Below are 12,202 nucleotides of genomic sequence, written 5' to 3' on the forward strand. Positions count from 1 at the left end.
ATACACCCACTGCCATATATTATTTATTTGAACACGTTCCAATCTCTTAGCTGTGTCCATTATAACTATCACCGTGAGCTTAAGTTATCTGTAATTTATATTGAAGTACATGAGTTGAGAATCTGCCCTGCTTTGATAAAGTTGGCTAGAAGCGAGAGAAAACTTCAGCTTCTACTGGCCTTTCTGTTGTGCAAAACTAACAAAGTGAAACCCTCAGGGAGTGACAGGTAAGGGTGCAGCAGGAATGGTGGCCACCAGGAAGGGTGAGGATAAAGTAGGGTGGTCCCATCTTAGCACACGTTCTCCAGCGAGATAAGGCTCTGCCTTGATCCTTGCCAAATACTCCTCTCCTCCAAGTCTTCTGGTCCTCTGAACTGCACTGTTTTACATTCACAGAGCAGAACGACTAACAATTATATTGCAACTATTTCTTAAGTTTGAAGCAATCAGATGTGGCTTTGACTAACACATTCCAAAAAAGTTCCATTAATGTCACTGCAGTGCATATGGATTTCCTCTGGAAAGGCTAACTTGAAGTAACCCCATTTTCTTTCAGGAACCCAGCAACAAGAAATGTGATGTTATGGAACAGTCATGCAAACATACACCTCGGCCAGCTTGGGTTAATGCTGTTGATACCAATTAGTTGTTCAGGCTGGCAAGGAAACCAGTTTGCCACTGAACATACTGGTGAACAACTCAGGAAGCTCTATATTGCCCTGTTTAAAGAACAATATAGGGTACCTGCAACCAGCTACAACATTTAACAGTAAAATTTTGTACACCTAATGTTTTGCCTCAGCCATGACAGAACAGTGATGTAATTCCCAAAACTTTCATCAAGATATTTATCACGAAAATAACCCCTGAAAGTTTTCGCAGAACTGCTAAAATAACTATTTCTGATGCTTACAAGGGAGCTCTTTTTAACGTATTAAAAATGAAATTATTTGTAGATTTCCAAGTGCTATTTCTTTCTGATTGTCCACAGAGCCAAGTTTTGTATTTTCATACTTGCTGGTGAGCATGCCCACCTGTTCTCCCCGTGCAGCTAGCCTTGCTTTGCAAATCGCCACTCTCTACAATGACCTCCACTTCGTACTGCCTGCCTGGAATGAGGCCCACGTCTTGGATGAGGTGCTCTGTCGCCTCCTTTTCTAGGGTGGTGTTGAGCACCAGGGCAGAGTGGTTCCAGAGGAGCAGGCGGTACCTCTCCCAGTCTCCCGCAGGGGGCAGCCAGTTCACTCGCAGAGACCTCAGCCAGCCACCACCACCGGCTTTCAGCTCAGAAACCTTCTGGGGAACTGAAATAAAAGAGATTGTGAGAGTAATTTTGAAGAGGGGTATTTCTGGCAAGACTTAACTGGACACTGGCAAAACCTGCCTCACAGCATAGCTATTGTAGAAGAAGTTGCATCAGTTAAAGCACCATCAGGTACCTTGTAGTTGTTCATTTTGAAGATGATTTTACTCTTCTCCACACACCAATCACTCACTTTTTCACTGTTGGTTTCTGACATCAGAAATAGGGAACCCTTCTTAGGGTAGGGAAAATCTCCCCCATGCACCTCCGGGATGCGTCCTGCATGTTTCAGTTAGCTTCCCAGCTGTTTTCTGGAGTTGATTAAGTTCATTTAGAAATTGTCAATGAATTTTTCAAAGCTAAGGCCAAAACTTCAGTCGCTGTGGGCCAAATTGTGGTCTCAACAACAGAAACACAAAGCCTGACAGCTTCTTCCACAAAGGCCTTGTATGTCCTAGTCCCTTCCACATGCAAGGCACTGAGTTCAAAGTGAGGACCTGAAGCTGTCCCTTCAAAAGGAAAAGGTAATCTTAAAGGTCTTTAATGGTAGAGCTAGGCAATCAAAACCAACACACATAAAACTGGTCCTGCTTTGTACTTACTGGACTTGAATGGCTTTATGGCTTTTCATGCATCTTCCAGCCACATGATACTGCACTGAGGGTAGCAGCTAGATATGCCGAGGATGTTCCTGCCTTTCATGTGGGTTAAGTTGAAATTATAAATATTCTCTAAAATAAATACTCTCTCTCTCATACAAACACACAATTGGTATTTGTTGGCTCTGAGTTTATTAACGATTTATGTACATATTTTTCAACTACTTTTATATTTCTCCCATCTAAATTCTACCTGGGTTAAGCTGGTGTGGAGAAGATGAAATGTCTCCGTGGCCAGTAATGCTGTGAGAGAATTATACCAGGATTTTTCAAGTTGAGAACTCATACAAGAGTTGCCTGAGAGGAAATTATACTTCAGAAAGAAGATAAATAAATCATAACCCAGCTTTACCCAGACTTCCACATGCCTTCCTTAGTAAAGAAAGATGAGACCTAATCTTTTCTTATTTGTAGATTTGTGTCTAGAACAAGGGATAATACTATTAGAAGTTGCAAAAATATTTAAAACTCCATTAACAATTTGACTACATACAGACTTCCCCATAACATAACTCATTTTATACACTATGCTGAGCTGAATTCAAGATGAAGTTTGTCAGAAGTGGAATAGCATAGAACACTTTTGTGACAGACTCACCCAACTATATGGTCCCAAAATGCATTATTGCTTCCTGCTCCCAAACTATGCTGTAACTGCTTTTGACTGCCAGATTAACTGTTGCCAGACAGTCAGGAAGGGGTACTCCCGGAACGATACTGTGCTCTTTATCTTATTTTGCCTGGAGTCCAAATCACTTTGTCTCCTGCAATGATTTTCTACAAGGCCAGTGTTGGCAAAAATAGCATTGGTTAAAATGTTCTTACTGAAGCAGAAGACTTACATGTCCTGCCAGTTGCCATCTTATCAGTAAACAGTTCACCACTGATTGTGCGGGCAGTAACCTGATAAAGACGTCCTGGAGTTAGCTTGTCAAAATGAGTGTCTGTGACCACTGGCTGTAAAGTTTTGACTTCTTTAACTGATCCAAGATGAGACAGAGTGATATTATAGAAATCGAGGTTTCCTGAAGGTCTTCTCCATTTAACTTTTAATGTATCCAAGCTGTCATCATTAGTCACTGTCAAATCTAAGACTTCAGCTGGGGCTAAAAAAAGATAGTAAGAAAGAGAATAAAATACTTCAACAAAAGAACATGTGAGACCTACTGCTTCCAAACTGCAATAGTCAGTTTTGCTTTTAAATAAGTTAAACAGTAAGTTTTGCTTTTTGTTATATGAGATGGAGTATGAATGACTGCATATCAATGGTGAAAAGGGCAAAGCCTGAGCACAGTGCAACTGACCTCAGCCCTGCTTAAAGTAATCTACCCCAGAAGTGGCACCTGTTATGCTGCCCACTCTCAATTCACAGAATAGAAAACCCGTGAGCCACATCTGTACTCGCACTAGTTGTTTTGACTGTAAACCGAACAAGGCACATGCTCCTAAGAATGGAGATGTCTGCACAGATTTTACTCAACACTATAGCATCATTGAAGCTCTGCCTAATTTACATCGGTCTAGGTGGGATTGGATTAAAACTCATTTAATCCAACCCTCCATCAACAGAAAAGTATAGCCACCTCTTAACATCTTCATTTTCAGGCTAGGGGCACTCCAAGTATTGAAATGGAGTGTCATGCCAGAAACCAGATGGAATGCTTTTATATTGAGAAAACTAGTGAGATTTATTTTTTTGCACCCCACAAGAAGAAGAAATAAAAAATTCTGAAGAAATAAAGTGAAATAAGGGTATAACACCCAGAACAACTTCTACCAGGTGACAACAGCACCCATCTCTGTGTCCCAGACATTGTAGTATCGTTCACTTTATATTAAATTATGGATATGTGGTGAGATTTCTGAAAGAAACTGGGCCTACAGTTTCCCAGAAATTAAAAAAGCAGAGACATGACCCTGGTTGTGCTTACATGTGTCTTTTTGGGCTCTAGTAGGACGTCATCCTACCTTTCACCCTATGACCACAGAACTCCATTCTGAAAAAAAATTGATCTCTAAAACTCTGGTTCTGTGAATTGATACTTCTCTGTGGAGGAAAAAAAAAAGGCATTCAATTTTAAATTCCTTAACCTGCTCTACATTTTCTTCCACTTCCTTTTCAGAAGTGCAGCTATTTTGCAACCAAGAGAAAAAAGTCTGTCCTGGGAAAAAAAATAAAAAAAGAATCATAAGAATCATAGAGTTAAACCCTCTTCAATACTGTGAAATAACAGACTACATACTGTCTCAATTCACTAAGGGAGTTGATACAGCAATCACATGGATCTATTTCACAGACACCAAATTTCACTTGTGATACCAGTGGGTTGGGCTCAAATTGTTAATCAATTTTAAATGCTTGATGGAGCTGCCTACACTAAGCAGTGCAGCTAAGTTAGCTGCAGTCACCTTAAAAGCTAATTTAGCAGCTAACTTTGCTTTAATGATAACCTAGGTAGCTAAGTTAGCTCACAGTGTCTGTAACTCCCTCCACAGCCTTTGAGAGAAACACCTGCCAAGGGTAAGTCAGACACTGACTTGGGAAGATACATTTGGAACGTGATCCATTTATCATTAAGTATGTCTTGTAATATTGCTAGATTATAGCCTTGACTTCTTGTTCTGTTGTGACAAATTGTGAAATCATACCTGTCCTAACTATTTGGAAACTGGTGCTCTCCAATCCTGCAGCCTGGGTTATGACAGAGAGGTTATACAAGTGCCCTGCTGTAAGTCCAGAAAAAGTGTAAGAAGTCAGAGGATCTTCTTGGTGAATCTCATGAACTGGAACTTGATTATCCAGTAACACCAGCCTGTATAGATCCACATGCCCAGAGCCAGGAGACCATGAAACATGAATAGTGTCTGTCTTGACATTGACCTGAATATTCTTCACAGGGGATGGCACTGTTGGAATAAAAACAAAAAACAAAAACACATGCTTAAGGCCTAGGGGTTATCTCCACAATTTCAGCAACTTTGCACAGATTTACTTTTCAAATATGTTGAGTTTCTTTAGGGTTAGTGAAAACCTAACCTCAGATCTATGGCCAAATAAGTCATAAAAACATTCCTCCATTCTTAGCAAATGACTCTCTATGTTAGTCAGCCATGCTTTGTTTATACCTGTTGGCAATAAATACATACTTATATATATACATATATATATTTCAAGGAAGAAGAAATACATATTTGCTAGTTTCAAAGTGCAGAACTGCAAAATACTTTAAGTGGTTTTACTTAGATGAACTACAGTCAAAGAAGTCTTACCAGTAGATCCACTTATGTGAAGTTCTGGGGTGCTTTTATTTCCAGCAACTGCAGTGAGGACAATATTGTATTTACTCCCAGGGATTAGACTGGTGAAAGTGCTTTCCATTTTTGAAGATCTTCCTGGTACAGAGACTTCTTGTATCTTTGTATTATTGTGATCAAATAATACTAGATTGTATAAGTCCACCTTTCCTGATGAACGGTCCCATTGAACTTGTAAGCTTGTCAATGTAGTTTTCTCCTTATTAATTTCAAAATGAGATGGCGGTAAGGGATCTGTAGTTAAAAAAAAAAAAAAGGACAGAAAACAAACCAATATTTCTTGCATCGGGACTGAAAGCTTTACATAGGGTTACAAAAACTTCTAAAACTCTCCCTTTTCATCATCATACTGTCATTGTTTTTCAAAAAGTCTTTTCCATTTCTAAACATCATATCAGTGAAATCTGCCTTCACGAGACTCCTGCAGAGTTCAGCAACGTTACTTGCGCATATGTGTACATACATACACATGCCCCTACAGAAAAGCACTTGCAGTTGTGGATGTAAATTGTGACCTTGGGAATCTGATGATAGTAAAACAATAATGACTAATAAGAAACATAAAACATGAAAAAAAAAATTACACTCAACGCCTCAGTGAAACATAGCTTTATAGATACAATGCTACTAGTGGCTTTCGTTTCCTAGCACTCACACTGAATACTTTATCACTAATGGGCATGAGCATTTACACAGTTTCAAGTGCCACAAATCCTTGTTTTTCATATTAACTTCAACCACTTCAAACAGATTAAGTATGCTTCTCTTCTGGTGGAGTATCGTTCATATAAATTAAAAAACAAACAAACAGTACATTGGGCAAGCTTTTAGGAAATAATTTAAAAACAATTTAATAACTTAATTAAAGCTATTTATCTGAGAAACTCTTTGTGTTCATTATAGTGTTTAGTAAGTAGCTCTCAAGTAAAATGACCTGCAAAATATCATACACTCTAAAGAAATGGCAAACAAAAGATGACCAAAAGAAAAGACTGTGGTTATTTGTACTCTCCACATGTATTTCATCACCCACAAAACTTCATGCAAATGAAAATAAATGTATTAAACATTAATGTATTAAGGCATTGACATTTATGTTAAACAACTGCATATTAAAAAGATACCTTTAAACAACTCAAAGCAGAAAATAAAGTATGCACAAGCTAGAAAGTAAAAGGTTCTCAACAACTTAGCTGAATTTGGCTTCCACATGAGTATGCTCTTGGCTATTTGTGCTTAGCATCAAACAGAAATCTCCCAAACACTAACGTCACGTACACTAACGCATGCAGCATGCGGAAGAAACAAGATCAGTCAGAGATGCGCATACAGTTGCAGGGCTGTGATCTTACTGGGATCACGGAGACGTGGTGGGATGGCTCCTGTGCCTGGAGTGTTGTCACAGAGGGATACACGCTCTTTAGGAAAGACAGGCTGGGGCGGTATGAGGAGCTGACAGAGGATTAAAGGGAGGACAGGACACCACTTCATAGTGGGGGTCTGCCACAGGCCACCTGACCAGGAAGACTGAGCAGATGAAGCCCTCTACAGACAGACAGGAGCAGCCTAATGTTCACAAGCCCTAGTCCTCCGAGGGACTTCAACCACTGATATCTGTTGGAGGGCCAGCACAGCAGGGCATAGGCAGTCCAGGAGGTTCCTGGAATGCAGTGAAGAAGGGCAAGAAGGAAGACTTGGGGAACTAGAGGCTGGTTAGCCTCACCTCAATCCCTGGGAAGGGGATGGAACAGCTAATCCTGGAAACCATTTCCAGGCACACAAAGAAGTAGAAAATCATCAGAAGCAGTCAGCATGGATTCACGAAGGGGAAGTCATACTTGACCAACCTGATAAGCTTCTATGACGACATGACCAGCCTGATGGATGAGGGGAGAGCAGCAGATATTGTCTTCCTGGGCTTCAGTAAGGCCTTGCCACTGTTCCCCATAAGATCCTTACAAAGAAACTGCTGAAGTATGGGATGGATGAGCGGTGAGGTGAATGGCTGGGCCCAGAGGGCTGTGGTCAGTGATGCAAAGCCTAGTTGAAGACCAGTGATAAACGGAGTACCCCAGGGGTCAATACTGGGTCCAGACCTGTTTAACATCTTCATTAATCATCTGTATGATGGGGTAGAGTGCATCCTCAAAAATTAGTGGATTACACAAAACTAGGTGGAGCGGCTGATTCACTGGAGGTTTGTGCTGCCATCCAGAGTGACCTCGACAGACTGGAGAGGTGGGCTAACAAGAATCTCATGAAGTTCAATAAGGAGAAGTGCAGAGACCTGCACCTGGGGAGCAACAACCCCAGTACATGCTGGGGGCCACCCAGCTGGAAAGAGGCTTTGCAGGAAAGGACCTGGGGGTCCTGGTGGACACCGAGTTGAACCAGCAATGAATGAGCAATGTGCCCTTGTCACTAAGAAGGTTAATGGTATTCCTGGCTGCGTTAGGAAAAGTAGTGCCAGCAGGTCAAGAGAGGTGATCCTTCTGTTCTTCTCAGTGTTGGTGAGGCTGCACCTGGAGTACTGTGTCCACTTCTGGGCTTCCCAGTACAGCAGAGACATGGACTTACTGCAGAGAGTCCAACGCAGGGCCACCAAGACAATTAAGGGCCTGGAGCACCTCTCCTATGAGGAGAGGCTGAGAGCTGGGCCTGTTCAGCCTGGAGAAAAGGAAGCTTAGGGTGGACCTTATCAATATCTATAAATACTTGAAGGGAGTGTGGAAAGAAGATGGAGCCAGGCTCTTTTCAATGGTGCCCTGTGCCAGGACAAGAGGCATGGGCAAAAACTGGAGCACAGAAGGTTCCATCTAAACATCAGGAAGCACTTCTGTACTGTGTGGGTGAATGAGCACTGGAACATGTTGCCTACAGAAACTGTGGAGTCTCCTTGATTGGAGATTTTCAAAAGCCACCTGGACATAGTACTGGGCTACTTGCTTTAAGCGGACCTGCTTGAGTGTGGGGGGTTGGACCAGATGACCTCCAGAGGTCCCTTCCAACCTCAACTATTCTGTGATCCCGTGATTCAGGCTGGTAAGTGAGGTCTCCATGTCAGCAGTGCGTTAAACACAGAACAGTAAGACTGTTTTTCCAATGCAATCACTGCTGTGCTGTTCCCTGAACGAGGCAGATGGAAGAGTACGAGATCGCAGTCAGCCCCAGGAACACAGTGATAGGGGAATCATGGGGCTAGGAGCCTTGTAAACTGTTCTTCTCCAACGGTGTGATTCCTTCCTACAAAACTGTGCTGAGAATATACTAGTGCCAGGTTTTGGTGGTACACTCTGTCAAGAAGTTATAGCAGGAATTTCAGGGGTAAAATACTGCCCTCCCTTGAACCTAGTTTTCCGATTAAATCCAGATTCCTCCTTTGGACCACAAAGACTCTGGTGCTCTTAAAAAAAAAAATTTAAAAATGATGACAATTAAATTAATAAAATCAATGAAGAAGAGTAACTCTCTTCTTTTCTTGACCTCTTTCTTTAAGGCCAAGCTACTTTTGCTTAAAACTGGAAAATAAATAAATAAACAAATAAATAAATAAATAAAACTGAAGTCAAAGACCAAGCACGTCAAACTTCAGGCCAGATAGTTAAAACTTTACCGAGTTACAGCAATTGAAACAGGAGGTTTTAATGAAAAGCATCAGGAAATCTTAACAATGGGCTTGAGTACCAGCTCCACCTATAACATATACTAAGTCACTGAAGGCTATTATGCTGGCAAAAGTGAATAGCAGGGGTATAAACTTGTGCCTTGAAGGCAATTGTTCTAACCAGAAAAGGTCAAACTTTGTCAGTCAGAAGTGAATTTCAGCACTATATATGGTCAGATGCACAGACAGCTGAAACAGTTTTAATTTGACTAATACCCAGCGAACGGTCATGATAACTGTCAAGTTCAACTCTCTCTCGGACAAAGTTAGAATAAGGTTGACTGTTCATTTGTCCTGCAAAAGTAATCAACGTTGTAATCCACATTATTTGTCAAATTCCACAAAAGAAGACACCTCCTACGTCTTTGGAAGTGCTTATACTATCCTAGGCAATCTGTCTTCCAAGGTGCATTAAGCAAAGAAAGTATTGCGTGCCTGGAAGGTGAAGTTCAGAAATTCAGACTTTATCTAATCTATCTGGTCCAGAAAACAAAACACTCAGTGCTCTGTACATCCGTTAGAACAAAGGAACAATGAGATTGGGAAGTGCCTGGGCTGAAAGAGCCCTGGATGGAAACAAACACTTAAAAAGCCATTTACATTGTTATACAAGTCTCTGCTGGCAACAATACAATACTGATATATCACAGAAATAAAATATTTTCTAAGATATTTATATACCATTTGATACCGTATGAATTGATGTCTCCCAGTCTTCTCTTCCAGAAGGCTTCATGTTGCTTTAATTATACTGCATCTTCATTTTGACTTTTGGGAGAATCTGCTTTGTATGCACAGGTGCTATAAATGTATTCTATAGAAACGATATACAGTTTCATACAGTCCCCCCAAATACAGTCTGTAAGCACAGAAACACCCCTGCCTTAGGCAGTAGAAAAAAAAAAATGAGGTAAGTGCTCAGGACTGAGGACCGGGAATTCCTGACTTCAGCCTCAGCTCTCCTCCTACCAAATCATTTGTTTTTTCTTCATTTTCCCTTTTCGTAAAACAGTAAACATGGCCTACTTCACAAGGACTCTTCTGAAAATTAAGTTAAAAGGTTTGATTTCACAGTTTTTAAGTACAAATACCCATTTCATTGGGACGATATACAACAGAAAATCTTTAGAACAACCTACATTATCATTTATTTTCTTTTTATACTCTGCATTTGAGACGATCATAATTATTACATGATTATGGATTATAGGATTATACAGACTATAGTTGGTGCCACGTCACAGTAGTTGTTCTTACAGATGGCTAATAAATCAGATTTATCCCGAACAATTTGAAATTTACAGGAGCAAACACATGGCCAAACCACGCTTCTGGCACTTACAGTTGCATGGTGCAATGGAAAAATGCTCTGCCAGTCTGTGTCTTAGATGGTAGAACTGTTAACCTCTTTTCATTCAAATACTTAACACTTTTTTCTGGTAAAAACTTCTTATTTATCTGTTAGTTCTCTCAATGCAGGTAGGTTGGATCATGCAGTAACAAAAAATATCATTGCAACGCTTTCCTAGAAAACGATGTCGAAAATCATACTTTTAAGCCTATTTTAGAAGATTTATTTGAAACCAGGGGAATTCTCAAGATGTTTTTCCATGGCTCTCAAGACCAGTTTTACTTCTGAATTTCAAATTCTGAAATTGAAATTCATAAATTTACCAGTAAATTAGAATCTGTTCATACGCTACTGTTTTTAACTGGAAATTTACATTAAAATATCTAATCCTTCACTGAAAATACACTACTGAAATATAGTGATGCTGACGCACCAACATTTGGAAAATTGAAGACTTAAAAGTGTTTTCTCTGAAATCAAGAAAGACACAAGTCCACCTTTTTTTGTCATACAGTAGTAGCTCTTAGTCACAGAAAATGTTACTGAGATCAAAAAAGAGACAACAAGAAAGGATCAACAGGTGTATGTGTTGTTCTGATGTCAAGCACGTTGACTAGTTACATGATTTTATAGATATATATTATATAGATTGTATATATACATATAAATACACATACTAAAAGCATAACGAATGGCAAATATTAACCTGAAATAAATTAAATATCCAGACTTGTGCCCACTAACATCTGTCATCTCAGGTTTCCAGTGGAAAATCTAACTGTAGCTCAGAGGTGATAAATGGCATTATCAGCCTTTTCTTCATTTCCTATTCTACCAAAATAGCACCACCAACATTGCATGTCTGTATATTCCTGGCTTATACAATGCGTATGTGATTGCATTTGCCATCATTTTTGAGGATCAATTTTAGGTCTTCTTGAGAGGATTAAATATTCAACATTTTATATTGGTAATTTGTAGGTCAAAATTTCTTGAGTAAATAGATGTAACAGACTCCATCTTGGTGGACTAGCATGGTTTACTGCATTACTATTCCTGCATTATTAGTTTTCAGATATATGCATCCATATATTAAACAGAAGCTGCTTCTCTACTCAAAGATTCGCTAAGGTATTATGTAAGAGTTTATGGAGTCTGGCAAGCTGTGCACCCACTCTATTAGAATATCAAACTTGTACATAGCACAGACAAAATCATAGTTATGACAATGCAGAACAATGTAAAATTAAAGACACAAAAGGCCAAATTTAGCTAAGGATTTGGTTCTCTCCAAATATTTACATTGTAACAGCAACTATGCAGTATGCATGTTCATATGCATTATTCATTGCTTTCACCATAAGTCCTTAATCAGAACAGATCACGCTCAAAATTTGACAAAATATTTTGGATTTTATGGGTTTAGATGCTCCAGCACTTTATATAAGAAATGTGATGAAAAACTGAACTTCCAACAGACATAAGTACATGAAAATTTTAATGGGATTGAATATGAGGAAAATGTTAAAGCTTCTGAATGAAATGTGAATATATGAAATTCTTTGTGTAGATTTATTGTGTCAAGGCAATACAGATGATCAAAAGCTCATTTTGCAAAAGTAAATGTGAGATAGGATTCCTCTCACTTAACTTCAACCATCTAAACCTCAGGTGCCTAGTCTAACCTAGGCTCCTTTCCCAAGCAGTGGAAAAAATAGGGCACCTCGAAAGGACAGCTTATCCCATCTTTCTTAAGACATACTGCTCAGGAAGGGAATCTCACCAAGTAGCAAGGTCAGACATCGTATTTTTAGATGGCTCATGATAACTCAGTTCCGCTACCATCCAATCAGTGGAAATTCTGTTTACAATATGTCTGAAAATATTGTTCATACTTCCGTATTCACCAG

General features: G+C 39.7%; 1 protein-coding gene across 3 annotated transcripts in view; it reads right to left on the reverse strand.

Annotated features, from left to right (window-relative positions):
- Nucleotides 1-12,202, reverse strand: part of PTPRB (protein tyrosine phosphatase receptor type B) — a 61,259-nt gene that overhangs the window by 30,776 nt on the left and 18,281 nt on the right. For all 3 annotated transcript variants that reach the window (XM_083815109.1, XM_083815108.1, XM_083815110.1), the window contains 4 exons: nt 5,233-5,511; nt 4,612-4,869; nt 2,805-3,068; nt 1,035-1,304 (listed from right to left, as the gene is read on the reverse strand). In XM_083815109.1, the coding sequence (XP_083671235.1) occupies nt 1,035-1,304; nt 2,805-3,068; nt 4,612-4,869; nt 5,233-5,511 (1,071 nt within the window). The remainder of the gene's footprint in view (nt 1-1,034; nt 1,305-2,804; nt 3,069-4,611; nt 4,870-5,232; nt 5,512-12,202) is intronic.

The sequence above is a fragment of the Anser anser genome (genome assembly GCF_964211835.1).
Source record: "Anser anser genome assembly, chromosome: 1".
In the NCBI taxonomy this organism is placed as follows: Eukaryota; Metazoa; Chordata; class Aves; order Anseriformes; family Anatidae; genus Anser; species Anser anser.